The sequence below is a fragment of the Lepus europaeus genome, chromosome 4 (assembly GCF_033115175.1).
Source record: "Lepus europaeus isolate LE1 chromosome 4, mLepTim1.pri, whole genome shotgun sequence".
Classification (NCBI taxonomy): Eukaryota; Metazoa; Chordata; class Mammalia; order Lagomorpha; family Leporidae; genus Lepus; species Lepus europaeus.
The window spans coordinates 1,670,969-1,690,491 of NC_084830.1; the positions used below are offsets into that span (position 1 = coordinate 1,670,969).

Here is a 19,523-nt window from a genome sequence, read left to right on the forward strand (position 1 = left end):
GGCTCTGCCCACACCCACCCGGCCGGCTGCTCCCACTCCTGCACAGGCCCCTTGGGCACCTGCGCCCCAGGCCTCCAACCTGCCCGCAGCCTGCCCCAGGCCCCTGCGCTGTCCATTTCCAGCCTGGACTGCCAGGCCACATGAGCACACAGCGGTTCCGGCATCAGAGCCCCGGCCCCGAGGGATCTCTGGGCTCTCTGACGCCTAGGGGGCCCAGCGCTGAGCCCGCCGACTCCCCGTGCTTACAGAGTGGCGAGACAGCCTGTGCCAGGGCAGGCGGCGGTCAGAGCTTCGGGGTCCATGCCGGGTGCAGCCACCCCCGGCCAAGGAGGAATCCGGCTGCCAGAGGCAGGAGCCTGGCCCCCGCCCCGCGGCCGCCTCCCACTCCCCTGTCTGGGACACGGGTAGGGAGGCCCACGTGCCGGCTGCGCTGACGTGAGCCACAAGGCCCCTGGATGCAGCCACCGATCTCCCCCCGCCCCCCCCCCACACCGCTTCCTGCCTGGCCACTGCCCTGCTTTCTCCCCGTGGCGGGCACTGGCACAGATCAGCTCTGCCTGGAACACTCCGGCTCCCAGCCCCAGCACTCGGAGAATTCCACGCCATCAGCTGCCCCCCCCACCCCGGGCTCTCACAACCCCCTCCAGCCCTAGCCTCTCTTCCACAGCGGAGGCTGCCCAGGCCCGGGGGACCGAGTGCTGGCCCAGGGTCCACACCCCAGCACGGACCTTCCGCGGCAGACCCTGGCATCCTGGGCCTCCTCACACCCCCCAGGGGAGGCTGTGGCCCAGGAGCCTGCTGTATGACCATGGTGACATCTCCATGGAAAGCCACCTCTTCCGGGAAGCCCCCAGGGCTGACCCACAGCCTGAGGGGAGGCTGGTGGGGAGGGGCGGGGAGGGGCCGCTGGATCGGGACCACGAGCAGGGACCCCTGCCCAGCCCAGACTCACCCCAGCACCACAGCAGGAGCCCCCTCCACACACGGGGTCCCCTGCCACTCGGTGACCTGCAGGCTCCCGTGGCTCTGACACCCTGGAGACCCCAGCCCAGGACACGGCAGCCCTACCCACTCTCCAGAGAACAAAATGGGTCCCATTCTGGAATGTTCCCCCAGAGGCCAGCACCATCGTCCACAAGGAGCCTGGGCTTCTGAGGGACAAGCCTGGCTGCCCAAACACCCAGGGGACCGAGCCTCCCCCCGGTCTGCCCTCCGTACCTGCTGCCCCTACTGGTGCTGGAGGGCTGGGCTGGGCTGGGAGGCTCAGTGGGCAAAGACCCCCAGGCCCCATCTCCACTCCGTGGGCCGATGTGGGCCCACCCGGCCCAGGGACCTGGTTGGGGGGGTCTCCAGCCTTCCAGGGCCACTGAGAGCAGCCTGGCCAGCCCCGGGCAGACAGAGCGCCCAGCACCCAGCAGGCTAGCCCCAGATGCTGTTGCCATAGGAACCGGCAGCCCCCACCAAAATCACCGGCACAAAAAGGAAGCCCCTAGGATGAGGGGCCTGGGCCAGGCCCAGCCGCCGCTGCCACCCCGGGGCACTGTCTGGGGACAGGGCCATCTCCGCAGGTCACTTGGGCTGGTAGCTCCTCCTCCCCCAGCCGGGTGACCCAGAGAAGGGGCCCAGAGGGGTGCGAGGCCTTGCAGGCCTCTCCAGCAGCAGCAGGTCCCCTCGGGACCCCAGCCCCCAGAGACGCCACTCACCCATCAGTCACTTCCGGCCGCGCTCAGCTCCCCACAGCCACCCACTGGGCCCCCACCCACCCTCTCCAGAGGCTGCCACCATCCCATCGGGGCCAGGGTGGCTGTTGGGGCAGGGACCACCCCAGGAGGGGAAGAGGCCGGCCCCCTCCCCACCCGCTGACCCGGGCCACCATCCCGGGGCCTGGGGCCTGGCGCGCCAGAGAGCCCCCCACCCCCGCCCCGCACGCCGCCGCCCCGCCCCTCCCCCGCGCGTCCCGGCTGGGGTCTCACCGCGTCGGCGCTGAGCTGGGCTAAGATGGCGAAGGTGGACAGCCGGTCACAGAGGCAGCGCGTCCGGAGGGCGTCGAGGGGCACCGTGCGGCAGCCGCGCCACGACCAGGGCCCGAGCTGCGGGGGGGCGGAGGAGGAGGGTCTGGGGGCGGGCGGGACACGGGGTGGGGGGGAGACAGGCGGCAGCGTCAGCGGGGGGCGCGGGCGGGCCCCGGCCCCCCCGAGCGGCGCCCGCCCGGGCCCCCGCCCCGGCCCCGACCGCATCCCCGAGCCCGCGCCTGGCTGCACCTGCGCCCGCAGCCGCGGTCCCGCCTGCCCGCCGCCGCCGCCGCCGCCGCCGCCGCCAGGCCCCGCTGCCCGGGCGCCCATGGCCGCGCTCTGCGCCCGCCCCGCCGCGCGCCGGAGCCGCCGAGAGCCGCCGAGAGCAGCCCGCGGGAGCGCGGGGCGGGGAGCGGGGGAGGGGCGGGGGGCGCTGGCCCCGCGCCCGGCTCCCAGCCCGCCCCCGCCGCCCCGCTCCTCCTGGGCCCGCGCCCTCACCCCCACCGGAGGGGGGTCGCCCCCGGAGAGAGGGGGAGGGCAGCCCCGGGGGGGGGGCGCGTGGGCGCACGTGGGCCCGGGGGGAAGGTGCGGTGGGGCGCGGAGCCTGCAAGAGGCGGTTTGGGGGCTCTGCAGCCCCACAGCCCGGGCTCCGGCTGGAGCTGGTGACCTTGGGACCGCTCCATTCTCCACACCCGCCTCCGGGGAGGGGGGGGCTTGTCGCCCCTGGGGAGAGCCGCCCAAGGCTGCAGACTCCCCCTGCTCTGACCCAGGCCCCCTCTGGCTGCCCCCTGCGCTGAGCAGGCTCTGGGCCCATCAAGGCGGCACTGCCTCCTCCTGCCACAGAGCCAAGGCGCCCCCCCCCCCAGCGCTCTTGTCTAGAAACTTCCACGTGCTTGTCCCTCAAGGACTGGCCGGTCAGCGCGTCTGAGGACCCACGCTGCGGCCGCAGGAGCCTCCCCTGGGAGTGGTCTGCCCCCTGGCCCGGCTCTCCAAAGGCCCACGTGTCCCCTAGTTACTCAGGGCTTTGGGGACCCCCCCATCCAGCCGTGCGCCCTGGAGCGGTCCTGCTCCCCCCCACTCCCCCAGCCGAGACGCCAGCTGCAAGGTGCTTACCCAGCCCTGGCTCTTCCGTCCCACCCCCCAGTACCGGGGGCCTGTGGGTCGGGCTTTGGCCACCCAGACCTGTCTCGCCCCCGCAGCCCCTGATCAGACACGGGGCTCCCGGGCTGCCCTCGCTGCACGTTCCCATCTCTGCAATGGGCGCAGGGGAGAGGAGGAAGTGGTGGACACTGCTCGGCACCCTGAGGGACTCACGGGGTTCAGCCGGCGTGAGACCCCCTGAGCATCTGCGTCCCCCCCAGGTCTCCCTCCCAGCCGCCCACCTCGGCCCTGCTCACAGCTCCTGAGGCAGAGCCGGCAGGAGTGCCCAGGGGCGGCCAAGGCTCTGCAGGCTGCCCGGGGCTGTGGGGCCCTGTGACCTGGCCCCTGTCCACCTGTCGGCCTACCCTGGGGTGCGGTGTGAGGAGGACAGGGCCGGAGCTCCCCCACCTCAGGGGTCCTCCGTGTCTATAAAAAGAACCTAAGGATAGGCGTTGGCCAGGGGAGGGCCGGGAACCTCAGGCTGTGCGACTCCCAGAGGCGAGCGGGGCGGGCCCCAAGGGGCAGCGTCTGACTCCAGCCATGGGGATGAGGCCAGGGTCCAGGCAGCCCGAGGGGCCCCCGTCCCCCACCTGCCTCCCCAGCACAAGGTGGCCTGAGGCCAAGGCCTTGGAAACAGGGCAGATCCTGCTAAGCACAGAATGGCACCATCTGGGGGTGCGGAGGGGACGGAGAGGGAGCCCTGACCTCGCACTGAGGGCTTTCCAAGGTCTCACTCCCTCTGCCTGCACCCCCACCTGCTCCAGGGCAGAAGCTGCTGCCCCCTCCCCCCCCCAACACACACAGGAGCAGACCGTGGGCCTGACCAGGGCACAGAGCCCCTACGTCCTGGCTGACCGCATCCCCCCAGCGCGGCTGCCACAGTGCACCTGCCAGCTGCCTCCATGCACTGCTGAACGGCCCAGGCGTCGTCCCAGCCAGCCAGGGCTGCGCTCCCGGCCCAGCTCTGCTCCTCACGCCCAGAATCCTGCTGCCCCCCCCGCCCGGGGGCTGCAGGGAGGGCTCTGAGTACGGCCCTGAGGCCAGCAGGTGCCCAGTCACACCGGCGGGTCTGTGGGGGGCCTAGGGAGACGCCAGCCTGGCAGCCAGCACGGGGCCCCAGGGCTTGGGGAGGGCTCGGGGCTGCTGCCCAGCCAGCTGAGGGGTGGGGGGGAGTCTGCCCCTGCAGCCACGGGGGACGGGGGGGCACCTGCCCTGGGCCAGAGACCGGGTGCAGGCCCAGCGGCCGGCAGTGGGGGCGGCCCGGGCCAGGGCCCCTCCCCACACCCCACGGCGCCGGCCTCCTTTCTAAAGCATCCTCAGTCAGCCTGTAGATGAAGGGGCCACCCGAAGCCACACCGCAGGCTGGCGGCAGGGCCCAGATTCCCTTCCGGCCGGTGCCCTCCCCCTAGGGCACAGCAGATCTGGGGGCCATGCCTGCTGGCCGCTGCTGGGGACCAGCAGCCGGGCAGGGACAGGGTGGGGGCACCTCCCCGTGCCAGCCGGGGGATGGCCAGAGCCCCTCCGTCCCCCTCCTTCCAACAAGACCCAGATTCTCAGCGTCCCGAAGTTTCTTCCCCGAGAATAAAACCATCCCTGCTGCAGGGAGCGGCGCAGGCAGGCCACGCACCCACGTGCGCACAGCGGCTGCCCCCCGGGGAGGCCACGGGCCGCGTCCTGTCTGCGCCGCGCAGGCGTGGGGTATCTGGGTCAGGCCCCCCACCCTGGGCCAGGCCTGAGGAGGCTGGGTCAGCCACCGCCGGCCCCTGCAGAGGGGGCAGTGGCCTCCCCGGGGCACAGGAGCAGGCAGCCCTGCCTGAGCTGGGTGGGGACCTGGGGTCTCGGGCCTCACTCAGGACAGCTCCAGCCATGGCCTGTCCCCTTCCGTGACCCCAGCACAACGCGGGGCTGCCCGGTGCGCACGGCATTCTGGGAAGGGAGGGGGAAGGCCAGGCTCCCTTCCCAGCACCACCACCCCGAGTCGTCCCCCCCACCCCCAGCTGACCATCAGCGTTGTCCTGCTGCTGCTCACCCCTGCGCGGCCGCCGGCCGCCAGCCTGTGCCCTGCCCTCGTGGTCACGCGTGTCACCTGATTGACACGTGCCATGCTGGGCTCCCGTCAGCCTTCCGAGGGCGGGCACTGGGTGCCTGCCCCGTATCCGAGGGCCTGGGCTCGAGTCCCGGGTCCACTCCTGACGCCGGCTTCCTGCTAACGCACGCTGGGAGGCGGCAGGGGACGGCTCAAGTGGTCAGGGGCCCTGACCCAGATGGAGTGACTGGCTTTGGGGGGCGCCAGCCCCATCGGAGGGAGGCACTGACAGAGTGACCCGGCAGGTGGGGGGTTTCTTCCTCTCAATTCCTCTCCCTCAGGAAAGCATAACAGTAACAATAATAACAGCACAGAGCTCTCAGCTCCCCCCAACCCAGAGCCAAGGCTGTGCCGCCTGGCCCCACCCTGCCCTGCCTCCCCCTTCTGGGTTCTGCTCAGGGCAGCCCCCAACACGGACCCCGCATCCTGGCATCTGCCACAACCTTGTACCCACGTCCCAGGTGAAGGCACCCCCCCAGCGCCTGGACAGGAGAAGCCACCGAGCGGGGGGGGGGGCACTGGGGGCACTGCCCCATCGCCAGGCCAGGCCCAGCCTGGGGCATGTCGCCCGCAACACCCCCACTCCCACCCGGCGCCCCCCCAGGGAACGCTCGGTCAGTCCAGCCCCAGAGGGGAACCCAGGGACCCTGGGAAAGCCACTGGGGGGAGCTCCCCCCTGGCCACCCAGGGCCCGGCCGCCTCCCGTCCCTGGTCGGGGGATGGCAGAGGGGCAGAGCTGTCAGGGCCTGTGTGCTCCCAGGACATCTGGGGACAGCCAGGCAGGGGGCGCAGCAGCAGCCCGCCCGTGGAGCCCACGAGGCAGGTGCTATTCTGGGACTGCACTGCCGGGGTCTCCTTGGATTTGATGGGCTAATTCACACTCTGGTGTGAATGACTCATAGGGTGTCCTCCCACACGGCAGAAAGAAGCCTGGAGCAGGCAACGCGTGCCTCGGCAGAAGCACGCGGGTGCGGGGTGGGGGGTTGCCTCTGCAGTCAGGGCCTGCCAGGAGCCCCCCCACCAGACCTCTCAGTGCCCCTAACCCAGCCCTGTTCCACCTCCCTTCTGGGGACAAGCCCCACCCACCCAGTCACGTGCCACCTGCTGCTGCCTTCCCAGCCACATAGCAAGAGCAGCGTCTCCTCCGGGAAGCCTGCCCGGGTGGCCAAGCTTCCTGCCTGCCTGTCCCGCAATCCTTGATCATTGCACCCGGCCCCTTGGCCAGACCCCGCCCAGTTGCCATGTGAGCACTCCCCAACCTGCGTCCTGCCTCACCTAGCAGCCGGAGATCACGGTAGTGCGGCCCCTCGGCCCTGGGGGCCTTGTCTGCGCACGGGCCTGGCTCTTGGTGGTCCCTCTGGCCGCGTGCCCTTCTGTCCCGAGTCAACCTGGTCCGTCAGGGTTCCCGAGCACGGCCTCCTACAGTGCTTGTCTGGCTGCCAGTCTGGGAGCGTCCCCAGGGCTGGCCCAGCTCGGCTCCAGCTCCCCTGGCTCACGGCCTGGGGTGATGCCTGGGGACTCAGGGCACCCGGGTCTCTGAGACCCGCCCACTGCTGGGTTTGGACACCTGCCTTACCTGGATCCTACCGAGTCGCAGCCACCAGGTGAGATCCGAGGCTCCCTGGACCTGGCATCCCCGCCTGTGGAGCCTCTGGCAGTGCTGGCTGCATCTGAGCCTCACCCGGCATCACGGGTCTGTGACCGGGGCCTCCAGGGACTCTCATGTCCCCAAGAAGAAGATGCCAATCTCCTCGCTGCTGCCTGGCGCCAGCTGCCCAGAGGCAGGGCTTCCGGCCACAGGCTGGAAATCGGAGCGCTCCTGACCCGAGCACGCCCTGGCTCTGGCAGATCCTAAGGCTCCCGCCCATGCGGTCAGCCCAGCCTCATCTCTAAGCCCCGCTCCACATGGCCACGGCCTCGGGGCCCCTCCTTCTGCTCTCCCAGCCACCCTGGCAGGCACCTGGCTCACAGCCTGGGCCAGAAGTGTTCCTGCTTGCCACGGGGAGCCAGGGCGGGGATGGCTGCACACTTCCCTCAGAGCTGCACCTGCCGTGAACAGCGCCCTGACTCTCACCACAGACGCACCGTCAGCTGCCACTGCAACCCCACCAGCAGCATCGGCAGTGACTTTACAGCAGTGCCGTCATCACATCTGTCACTGCCACGGTCATTGCTGTCACCAGTGCCGGCGCCCTCAGCAGCCATCTACACCGGCCGTCGCCAGTGCCGGCGCCTTCAGCCATCTACACTGGCCGTCACCATCAACACCACCATCTACATCCCCAACAATGATCCCACCCTCCATATCACTGACACTACCATCACCACCACCACCACTGCCCACACCTCTACATCACCACCACCACCATTGCCAACACCTCTACATCACCACCACCACCACTGCCAGCACCTCTACATTACCACCACCACCACCACCACCATTGTCAACACCATCCACATCACCACCACCACCATTGTCAACACCATCCACATCACCACCACCACCACCATTGTCAACACCATCCACATCACCACCACCACCACCATTGTCAACACCTCTACATCACCACCACCACTGCCAATACCATCTACATCACCACCAACACCAATGATACCACCCTCCGTATCACTGACACTACCATCACCACCACCACTATCTACATCACCACCAACACCACTGCCTACACCATCCACATCACCACCACCACTGCCCACACCTCCACATCACCACCACCACTGCCAACACCTCTACATCACCACCACCACCACCATTGTCAACACCATCCACATTACCACCACGACCACTGCCAACACCTCTACATCACCACCACCACTGCCCACACCTCCACATCACCACCACCACTGCCAACACCTCTACATCACCACCACCACCTCCATTGTCAACACCATCCACATTACCACCATGACCACTGCCAACACCTCTACATCACCACCACCACTGCCAACACCATCCACATCACCACCACCACTGCCAACACCTCTACATCACCACCACCACCTCCATTGTCAACACCATCCACATTACCACCACCACCACTGCCAACACCATCCACATCATCACCACCATTGCTGACACCTCTATATCACCACCAACACCAATGATCCCACCCTGCATATCACTGACACCACCACCACCACCACCGCCATCTATATCACCATCAACACCAATACCACCTGCCATATCGCTGACACCACCATCACCACCACTACCAGCGCCATTATGAATCTTCAGCATCTCAAGTCATCACTATCAACACCATCAATATCACTACCAACAATACCATCCAGACCATCACTGCCACCACCATCACTATTAGCAGCGTCACCATCGTTGTCACATCACTGTTGCCACTAACAAACACAAACACCATCATCAGCGTTATCTCCGTTGTTGACACAACATCAACTTTTTGTTACTATGAAAACACAAAACACACGAGGCAACTATGCAGCTCACAGGCTTGGAGGTTCAAGGCCAAGGTCAGGAAGCCCCATTGGTTTGGCCTCTCGTGAGGGCAGCAGAACCCTTGTGGGGGAAGGGTCACCTGGTGAGCTGGGAAGCAGAAGTCTCGGCCCAAACTCCAGCTACAACAACCCTCACATGGGAACTACCTTCTGAGGCACAGCCCCAGTGACACAGAGGACTCCCTGCAGGCCCACCTCAAAACACCACAGATGGAGTATCTTCCTGCCCTCTTACTGCCATTAATTTGTGAGTTTGGGACTGGCCACCTGCACGAGTTCAGGAGCAAAATCACCCAAACCGAGGCAAACATCTTCAGTAACCACACTTAACGCTGCTACCTTTACCACCATCACCATCAACACCAACACATCCCCCTATTAACAGCACCCTCATTACTGTCACTATTACCAGCATCATCACAAATGAAGTCATCACTGCCACCTTCACCATCACTGTGACCACCAGCCACATCAGCATTCCAACACCACCACCACCAACCACAGTGATCATTGCTGTCACCATCACCACCACCACCAGCCACATCAGCATTCCAACACCACCACCACCAACCACAGTGATCATTGCTGTCACCATCACCACCGCCACCAGCCACATCAGCATTCCAACACCACCACCACCAACCACAGTGATCATTGCTGTCACCATCACCACCGCCACCAGCCACATCAGCATTCCAACACCACCACCACCGCCATCAACCACAGTGATCATTGCTGTCACCATCACTGTGACCAACAGCCCCATCAGCGTTCCAACACCACCACCACCACCAACCACAGTCATTGTCACAACCATTACTGTGACCAACAGCCCCACCAGCATTCTAACACCACCACCACCAACCACAGTCATTGTCACCACCATCACTGTGACCAACAGCCCCACCAGCATTCTAACACGACCACCACCAACCACAGTCATTGTTGTCACCACCATCACTGTGACCAACAGCCCCACCAGCATTCCAACACCAACACCACCACCATCAACCACAGTCATTGTCACCACCATCACTGTGACCAACAGCCCCATCAGCATTCTAACACCACCACCACCACCACCCACAGTCATTGTTGTCACCACCATCACTGTGACCAACAGCCCCACCAGCATTCCAACACCACTACCACCAACACAGTCAATGTCACCACCACCACCACCACCGTGACTAGCAGCCCCAGCAGCATCCCAACACCATGGTCATTGTCCATCAACACCATGGTCATTGTCACCACCACCACCACCATGACCAGCAGCCCCAGCAGCACTCCAACACCAGCCTCAACAGTGAGCATTCCCCAGCACCCGCTGTGTCCAGGGCACAGTGAGGTGGAGCCAGTCTTGCAGGAGGGCTCACCACCACCTTCCCCATGAACACATGACAGCTTGAGCCCAGGCGGCCACACGGTCGCCACTGCCTGATGCATCTGACCGTGCCCACCTCGGGGCACCTCCCAGTCACCTGTCCCCACTTCTAGGCGGCTCTGCACCAAGGCCTAGAAAGGGCACAGCCGCCTCCTTGCTGGCGCGGTGTCGTCCCCAGGTCCAGTCCCATGCCAGTCGGCCCCTGTGGAGATGAGAACGCTGGCGCTGCCCCTCCGGCCCCGGCTTCCTGGGATGCTGGGGTACTGTGCCGTGCACACAGCAGGCAGACGGCAGCGGGCTCTGGACAGGCGGGGCAGGGGGCTCACGTCCTTCCAGGCACATCCCAAGCACAGCCCCTGCCCTTGCCCTGCCTCCTCGAGGTCGCCGAGGGCCACCTGGTTGTGAGGGGCCTGGCGGGCACCGGCCATCACCCCGCCAGGGCCAAGACGCGGGACCCTGCATGCGGGGCCACGGTGCTGGGGCTGGCCTCTAGTCTGGACCTGTCAGGGCTGGCGGTGGACGGAGCTCCCGGCACAAAGGCCCCGCTCAGCTCTCTCCTCCCAGACCCCAGCCCAAGTCCACCTCTGCCTGCTCCCCTCCGAGGGCAGGGGGCCGCTTCTGTGTCCCTAGGAAGGGGCTGGGGATCAGGCGAGGGGCAGCGGGGGCCTCCAGGCCCAGGCCTCGCCTGCCGCCCACCTCTGGCCAGGACACAGGCTCCGCAGCGCCTCCGCCCCTCTCTGCCTGGGCCTCTGCACACCTGGGCCCTGGTGCTCCCGTCACCTCCTGCCGGCTCACCCTTCACCGGCCCAGGGCCCCGTCCCGGGCTGGCCCGAGGCAGTGTTCTCTGCGGTCCCCTGAAGCCGCCCGCCTCCACGTCCCTTGCACACACCCTGCCACTCAACACAGCAGCCCGCGTCAGAGGCAGACGGTGGCCCAGGCTCGGCCGCTGGAAACGACCTGAGTCCCGCTTCTCCCTGCTGCCCCTCCTCCCAGGGGTGTGAGAAGAAAGGCTTGGGGTGCAGGGGGACAGGCAAACGACACTGGGGCAGTGTGGACACTGGCCCGGGAGCCTGCGATGTCAGGGCAGTGCTCAAGGCTCCCAAGAGCCAGAGCAGGAGTCTGGGCCCCGAGGGAGGCAGCCTCCAGACGGATGTCCCTCCCCCGCCAGGCCCCAGGGGGGCTGGGACCAGCCAAGCACGGGGTGAGGGCTTTCTTCTAGAACTGAGAGAGGGAGCAGGGCCACTGGGCATGCAACTGCCCGGGGGGGGGGCGCCTGCCGGGGACTGGGGGTCCTGGTGGACATCGTCTTCCCCTACGGAGGCCCTGGAGGCAGGAACCCATCCCGTCCCGGCGTGCATCGAGGGTACTGAGGCCCAACGTGGCACTAGCCTGCGTGGACAGAGCCAGGGACTCCTGAGCCCGAGGGAGGGCCCACCCAGCTGTGGGACCTCGGGGACTCTCCACCTCGGGCACCAGCCGGGAGCTGGCAGCCGCGTCCTGGGCAGGCTGCCCGCCTTCCCTCCCCGGAGCCCTCCCCATGACCACGAGTGGGGGAGGGGTGGCCGGACCCAGGTTTCCCTGCTGGGGGTCCTGGCAGGAGGCAGTCACCGGGGGGGCCGGAGGGCTCAGGTATCTGTCCCCAGAAGGTGAATGACGCCAGCCGGCTGGGCACCCCCCGTGCGATGGCCTGACCCTGCAGCTGGCACTGCCCTCGGGGGCCTGGCCTCTGCTGGGGGGGCAGCGGGAAATGCAGCCGTCCGGGGAGGAAAAGGAGAGCCAGGGTGCTCGGACAGGATCCCTGAGGCGCAGGGACAGAGGGGCCTGGCAGGTGTGAGCCCCGGGCCAGGCGGGGCAAGGTGGCCGCCCCTCCTTGTCCCCTCCCCCTCCAGGAGCTGTCCAAACTGCTAGGACCCCCGCCAGCCCCGGGGAGGCCGGTGCTGGGCAGGACCCTCCTGTCCTGTCGCCCCCTCCGAGCCCTGCAGAGGGTCAGGGGAGGGGGCACGGAGGGGCCCAGGCTGCAGGGGTGGCGCCCCGCCCCCTCCGGGGTGATCCTGAGAGCTTCCCAGGCTGTGAAATGGCCCTTCTGTGCTGGGCCCGGCCCCCCGCCCGGCCCCCTCCGCCGCCTTCTCTGTCCCCATCAGGCACCGGCCGGCGTGGGAGAAATCGGGCTGGGAACCGGCCGCTGACAGCGCCCCGGGGACCCTGCCAAGTCTCCCTTCCGCTCCCCGCCCCCTCCCGCCCCCAGCCTGGCCCCTGACTGCCCTCTCCAAGGAAACCAGGAGAAGGGGGAGGCTCTTAAAGGGACCAGGAAGCCAACCTGGCAGGGACCCTAGGAGGCTCAGGCTTGGGTCCTGAACACCCCAGGGCGGCTGTGCTGCTGTGCCAGGTGGGGCTGGGGTCCCCACAGGGGAGGGAGCCCGGCCGACGGTGAGTGCTAGGCCTCAGTCTTCTCAGCCACAGAATGGGTTAACAAGGCCAACAAGGCTCCGCAAGTGAAATGAGCCAGGCCGGGGGTCAGGCTCCGTGAAGGAGCCCAGAGGGTGGCAGTGAGCTGGGCCGGCCTGGCCCAGCCCCGGCTCCGCTGGCTCAGATGGGGAGGACCACGCCGGGCAGAGGGCGCCAAGGGCCCAGGGCTCAAAGAAATGCCCAGCTGGCTGGACAGGGGCCACCGGGGGACTTCCTGCCCTTCCCAGAGCCCTCGGGGGCCAGACGCCCCCAGAAACAGCTGGGTGGCAGCAGGAGCGCGTTGGGCCCGCCCCCCACTCTGGGCCTCCGTGGCACCACCTCTGAGGGACCACAGGGCCGAGGGCTTCTGAGGATGTGGCCAGTGCTGCCCCGTGTGTGTCAATGACGAGGGTCCAAGACGTGGCCTCTCCCGGGTGCCGGCCCAGGGAGCTGTCCATTCAGGACCACGGAGCCCAGCTCCTCGCCACGGCAGCTCCAGTCCTGCGCGAGTCCCGCAGTTCTGCACTGTTGCAGCTTGTCACCCACCCACTCCGTATCCCCCACTCATCCACCCACCCATCCACGCACCTGCCCGTCCGTGCGTCTGTCCGTCTGTCCGCCGGTCGTCCACCTCTAGTTGCCTAAGTGGGTCGAGCAGTCTCTTCCCAAATATGTGCCCCAGTTGCACCCAAGTCAGGGATGTGACTGGACCCCACCTGGGAATAAGGCCAAGGGCCTCGAGGGGACATCAGACTGGACCTAGCGAGGGCTGTGGTGGCGAGGCCTGGGGACAGGGAACCCGAGCGAGGCTCCCACAAGCCGGGGGAGCAGGGGCCGCTGAGCCGGCCGTGACGCACAGACGCAGAGCAGCGTCCCCGAGGGCCTTCAGTGGGACCAGGGCACTGCCCGCACGGCTCACAGAGCTCTGGCTTCCATGGGAGACTGTGCCGGCCTCAGCTCCGCGGGCCCAGGCCGCCGGTCTGCGGTCGCTCTGCTTATTTGGTGAGGCAAGACTAGGCCACTGAGCGCCCCCTTCCTCCCTGCCCACTCACTCACCCCTGCATCAGCACCTCTACCCTTCCACGCCTCGTCTCACCCACAACTCCCCACCCACGCCTGCTGGCACCTGCTCTTCCATCACACACCTGCAGGCCAGCAGCCCGCACCTGCGTGCCTCAGCGCTGCCTCGCACGCTTCCCGCTCCTGGGGGGCATCCACCCGGCCAGCGTCCAACCCTGCTGCCGGGGGCCCCATCACCGCCTTGCTCCCAAAGCCCCAGGCTCCACCCCACTTCCTGGGGCCGCCACTGCCCCCCGTGGTTGAGACCCTCCGAGCCCTGTGGTGGTCTCTTGGGGCATGATGTTCGGGAACACTGCAAGGCCCCCTGGGCTCCTCACGTCCCTCCTGCCGCCCCCACTTCCCAGGCCTCTCGGCCACCGGCCAGGCTAGGCAGGGCTGAGGGGCACAGGCCCTGGTCAGGACTGGCTGAGACGGCGGTGGATTTGGGCACGTGACTCCGGCTGGGCTGGAGGCAGGGAGGCGGCACAGAGCGGCTGAGCACACGAGCCAGGTGTGTGGGAGTGAGGGTGAGGCAGGCAGAGGCCGCACTGCGGGGAGCAGCTCTGACTCACTGCCCCTCTGTCCACTGCCGCATGGAGCCGGAGGAGGAGGCGGCCCTGCAGGTGCACGGCGCGTCTGGCACACGTGCCAGTGGCAGCGTGACCAGGAGCAGGGCTCAGGCCAAGGTTGGGATCTGTTCTGTCTGTGACCAGGACTAAGGCTCGGCTTGGATCACAGCTCCGGATCTCAGCTCACGGCCACAGCTCTACCCTCCCCGCCTACGCATCACCCACCTCACCCCTCCCCAGCAGACACAGAGAATCCCGACCCAGGCCCAGCACCACAGACAGGCCACACCCACAGAAACCCAATGCCCTGCTCCAAGTCACCCGGGACACAGCTGGCTCCCCTGAGCTGTCCCCAGGATGAGAGGGGGAGGAGCCGCCCACCACTGCACAGAGCCAGGGGCAGGGGTCAACCCTCGCCCCTGCCTCACCTCGGCCCCCTCCAGGGCTGCCCAGGTCCCCAGCAGCGAGTGCTCAGCCGGCCCACAGGCCTCAGGGGCCTCTGCTCCCCCGGGCACAGGTGCACAGAGTGGCTCCTCCCAGGCTGAGCCATGGATACAGTGGGGAGACCAGACAGCACTGCGACCACATCGTCCAGGAGGCCTGGGCCTGGCACCGGGACCTGGACCACTGCAGCTCACCTGGCCAGAGCCTGGGGTGGGCGGGCCCTGCCTGCGCCCTGGGACCCTCCCCTTGGCCGCGTGAGGAAGGGCAGTGGAGGCCTCGCTGACCCTCAGCAGTGCCCAGAGGGTTCCACCAGGGTCCCCACGCTGCCCCCTTGCTCCTACCCGGAAGCAGGGGCGGAGACTCCCGAGGGGCGGGGCCAGCATGTCCCCTTGGCCGCAGCTTGGGGGTCCCCGTGCCAGGACTTGCAGAAAACAGGAGGGTCCTGAGGTGGGGCTGAGCAGGGCAGCCACCCGGGGGGAGGGGTCCAGCTCCACCTTTGCCCCTGAAAACTTGAGGCCGCCCACGGCGCGGGGGGCCTCGCCCTTACTTTTCCGTCAGTGCCACCCCTGCATCACCGACCCCCCCCCATTCGTACCAAGAGGACCCAGAGGTGAACCAGAGCCAGACTGGCTTCCCGGGGCCGACAGCCACCCCTAGCCCTCCTGGACTGGACCCCCGGGCCTGGAGCTGGAAAAACCTACAGTATCTGCACACAGGCAGCGGAGGTGCGAGGCCCGGCTCGCCCACGCTCCCCCCACCCACTGGGGCTGCACCTGTGGACACTGAGCCACGCCCGGGCAGCCTCTGCTCCACACGGGCCCTGTGCCCTATGGCTGTCACACAGGGCTGTCTGCTCCTCCACCCAGGGCCCCCCAGAGCACAGCCTTGTCAGTAGCCAGGATCTCGGGGGGCGGAGTGTAGGGGGGTCAGCGACAGCTGTGGATCGTCCAGCTCCCACAGCTGGTGCCATGCGGCCCCACACACGGCCTCCTTCCCGGCCGTCGCGTCCCCTCAGCTCCGTATTTTGTACCCCTCCCAGCCTCACCCCTTCATTCCGACGCCTGCCCTGACCACAGGGCACACACATGCAGCACTGCCCACAGCGCGAGGTGCGTGGCCACGCTGGCCAGCTCGCGGAAGGGGTAGGGGCCCAGGCCGGGACCACCCCTCCCCAGGGCCTTGCCCCCTGGGACCCCTGCCCTGTCAGGACCCAGCCCCCAGCTCTTACCCCATCTCCCACGCACTGCCCCTGCTCCCCGGGGCCTTACTCAGCCTCCGCCTCGCCCCTTGCTCCGCGCACCCCAGCCGGCCACTCCAGGCCTGGACCAGCGTCCCTCTGCTGTCGCTGGGTCATGGCGCCCGAGACTGGCCGGCACTCAGAAAGTGCTTGATGAGGACCTGGGCCCACGGCAGCCGGGCCCAGGGCCCAGCAGCCCGCCCTGTCTGCCTTGCACCCTCCTCTACCCCGAAACACACACACGCACACGCACGCCCACACACAGGTACATACACACACACACGCACACGTGCACGGCTCCTGAGCCCCAGCCAAGCGCCAGCACCTGGCCTGCTCTGGGAGGAGACAGGCCAGGATGTCCCGGCGCCCCTAGCCCCTCCCCTGAGCCCCATGACGCCAGGGAGGCAGGTGGGAGGTAGGCTCCAGACTGGGCGGGGACGGCCAAGAGGACGCAGTGGGCAGTGCCAGGGCCTGGCTCCGCCTCCTGCCCCCCCCCCCCCGCCCCGCGGCCACAGACCCAGGAGAACTTACGCATGGGTCTCATCCCACAGGATGCAGGTCTGGTTGGTGGTGCCCTGGGGGAGACGGAGGAGTCAGGGCGCCCGAGGTGGTCACCCAGGCCTGGCTCACCTCCCCCCCCACCGCCACGGGGTCTGGACAGCTGCTGCCCCTGTGTACCCAGGCACGAGGGCAGGGCCGGGCGGGAGTGAGCAGGGGGCGGGTGCCCCCAGCGGGGCCTCAGCAAACACCCCTGGCCTGCACAGTCCTGCGAGCTGGCCCGTGGGCACCTGGGCTGGGCAGGTGGTGCTCAGTGAGGCGGCCACGGGCCGGCTGTTTCCTCCTCAGCCAACCCCAGGAGCTTCGTAAGCCGGGGAGCCACGGCCTGGGCAGCTGGGAAGGACGGGCGGTGGCTGGAGGCCTGGTGCCGCCCTGTCCTGGCTGGGTGACCCAGGCAACCCCCCCTTGGGGTCCTGGCCCCACTCCTCCGAGGCCCCCAGGAGAGCTGCTGGGTGCAGGCACCAGCAGGGCCACAGGGAGTTGGCCACCACGGCTCCCTGCAGCCCTGGGTGAGCAGCCCGTGGACCCCCCTCCTCGTCCCGGCCTGGGAGCAGGCGCCTGTCTGGGCTCACAGCGGCCACTCCAGAAGCTTCTGGGACGATGCTCCGGACACTAAGTCCAGGGACCCCACACAGCGGGCTGGCCGCTGTCCAACAGGGGCTGCAGGGACGCAGGACACCGTCCCCCGGCTCTCAGACATGGCTGAAGGGTCAGGCCGTGGGGGGTGTGGGGGGCCGTGGGGGCCATGGCGGGCTATAGGCCGAGGGCAGACTCGTGTCTCACAGACAGGGGGCCCTCTTGTCCCAGGGAACCAGCAGCCCCAAGGGGGCAGGCGGGACCACAGGGAGCTTCGGCAGTGGTTCAGCCGGTGCCGGGACCCCGGGCAGGCACTGTGCCCGAGCCCTGGTGTCCCCACCCACAGCTCGGGCAGAGCTCGGGACGGGGCGGGTACAGCACATGCACACACATGCAGACACGCGTGCTCCAGAGGGCACTCACGTTGTACATGTGTGCAAACTCGATCTCCAAGGGGGTGAGCAGGGAGCGAGGCGGGGGCTTCACGGTCACCGAGATGACCTTGGAGTTCAGCACGGTCGTGTTCCTGGCAGGAGGCGCAGCGACGTCACCGGGGTGGGCGGTGGGGCCGGCCTGCGCCCCTCCCAGCGCCACCCAGGGCCGCTGCGCCTTCGCCACTGCTGAGCCCAGCCCACTGCCCCCACAGCCCGGGACAGCCCGGCCTCCCGCCCGTCTCTGGCCCACCTGCCCGCCCTGCCCACCTCTGCAGGGCCAGGAAGCTGCCCAGGTTCCGGTAGAGCACGGTGCCAACCACGAACACAGAGGAGTCGTCGGCCTCTGTAAGGGAGCGCGGGCAGGGTCAGCGTGCGCCGCCCGGCCGGGGGCCCCACCCACTGGGCCCCAGCCACAGCCCTGGCAGGTGGTTCCGTGGGGGGGCCGGGGTGGCTGCCAGGGACCCGCCCTGCACTGGCCCCTGATTCCACCTCCAGTCAGGGCTTCCTGGAGGAGGGGGGCGACCGGGACAGTGAGAAGTCACAGGGACCCCGGCCATTCTGGGGGTCCCCCCGGGGCGGTGGTCTCAGCCTCCGGGCCTCACCTGCCAGCCCCGTGGAGAACACGCTCTTGGACACCGTGACCCTGTCCTCGGGCACCTTGGCCCAGTCGCCCGAGGCCCGCCAGCCCTTCATGGGGAAGCTGATGTCCGTGGCACCGCTGGCTGGAAGCTTGTGGATGCTGGAGGACTGTGGGGGAGGGGCGGGGTCAGAGGTCAGAGGCGGCAGCCCGCCCCCCCGCCCCCCACAGGGGCTCACAGACCGCACCTCCAAAGCAGGTGGCAGCCCCCACCCCCGGGGAGGGTGGTTCCCAGGGCCCAGTAGTCTGAGGATGGGTGTGGCCACGGGGAGCCACTGGCCCCGAGCCCTGACTCAGGGGCGGTCACAGGGGTGCTCTGGGGTCACTCTGTGTCCTCCAGGGCCTTGGCCCCCCTCCCCTGCACACACTTGGCCCCCCTCCCCCAATCCTGTGACCAGCTCACGGCTTCCTCACCCTGCATCCCAGGACTCAGGGCCATTCCCGGAGGTGAGGGAAGGGTGAGCCGAGCCTCCCGCGCCCCCACCCCCGGCTCAGGGTGCAGGACTGCGGGGAGGGAGAGGCAGCCGCTCTAGGGAGGGACTGCGGGTGCCACCCTGTCACTTCCCTTCCTCCGGTGAGGACCCCACCCTGCAGAGCCACTGGGGCGCTGGGCAGCCCCCGCCAGGCATGGGCATCGCCAGCATCAGACCAGCCAAGGTGGCCAAGGTGTGGGGACAGGGCAGGGGGACGGAGGAGGCGGGGGGTCCTCGGGGCAGGGGACACCGTGCGCCCTCAGCCCAATGCACAGGTGTGTGGCGAGAGAGGGGCTCGGGAAGCTGGGGGCTGCCGTCCATGCTGCCTGGCCCCGCCTCGCCAGCGCCCCCCACCTGCCTCCGCCCTCCCTGGGCTTGAGGGCCTGCCCTGGTCACCGAGCATGCTCGTTCCAAGGACAGGGAGTGCCCAGCGAGGGCGTCCCCCTCCTTCAGCCACACACGGGTGCCTCCTCTGTGCCTGGCCCAGGTGCATGCTGGGACTGCAGCGGCCACCTGCCAGGGCCCATGGGGCGGGGGCCATGGAGAGGAGGGGGGCCTGTGCCTGTGGGGAGGGGGGTCCCTGGAGCAGGGCCCCCTGCACAGGGGGTGAGGGGCAGTCGGGTCGATCCGCCGCGACAGCAGCTCCCAGGGGCAGGTAGGGGAGGCAGGGGAGCGGCGACCCCAATGAGGGGGTGGGAGGTGCGTGTCTTCAGCCAGCGACCCTGGGGCTGAGGCGGGGGAGGAAGGCCCAGGCTGGGGGTGGGCGGCGAGTTGTGGGTGAAGGGGTCCTGCCCAGGACACCCGGGGAGGGGGGTGGGGGAGTCAGCAGCCCCAAATGCTGCCGCGGGTCAGGCCTCTGAGGGTTGACCGGTGTCCCTGGTGAGCCTGGACAGCAGAGAGCACGGCTGGCTGGGTGTGTCCAGGAGAACAGGTGCAGAGGGCCAGGGGCTGGGGGGCGGGGCAGGAGGGCCAGGGGCTCC

The 19,523-nt window shown here is 68.4% G+C and overlaps 1 protein-coding gene across 1 annotated transcript in view; it reads right to left on the reverse strand.

Moving 5' to 3' along the window:
* ADGRB1 (adhesion G protein-coupled receptor B1) overlaps positions 1 to 19,523 on the reverse strand; it is a 56,484-nt gene that overhangs the window by 21,525 nt on the left and 15,436 nt on the right. The window contains 5 exon segments of the mRNA XM_062187920.1: positions 1,974 to 2,115; positions 16,397 to 16,440; positions 17,423 to 17,525; positions 17,701 to 17,776; positions 18,036 to 18,172. Coding sequence (XP_062043904.1) covers positions 1,974 to 2,115; positions 16,397 to 16,440; positions 17,423 to 17,525; positions 17,701 to 17,776; positions 18,036 to 18,172 — 502 coding nt within the window.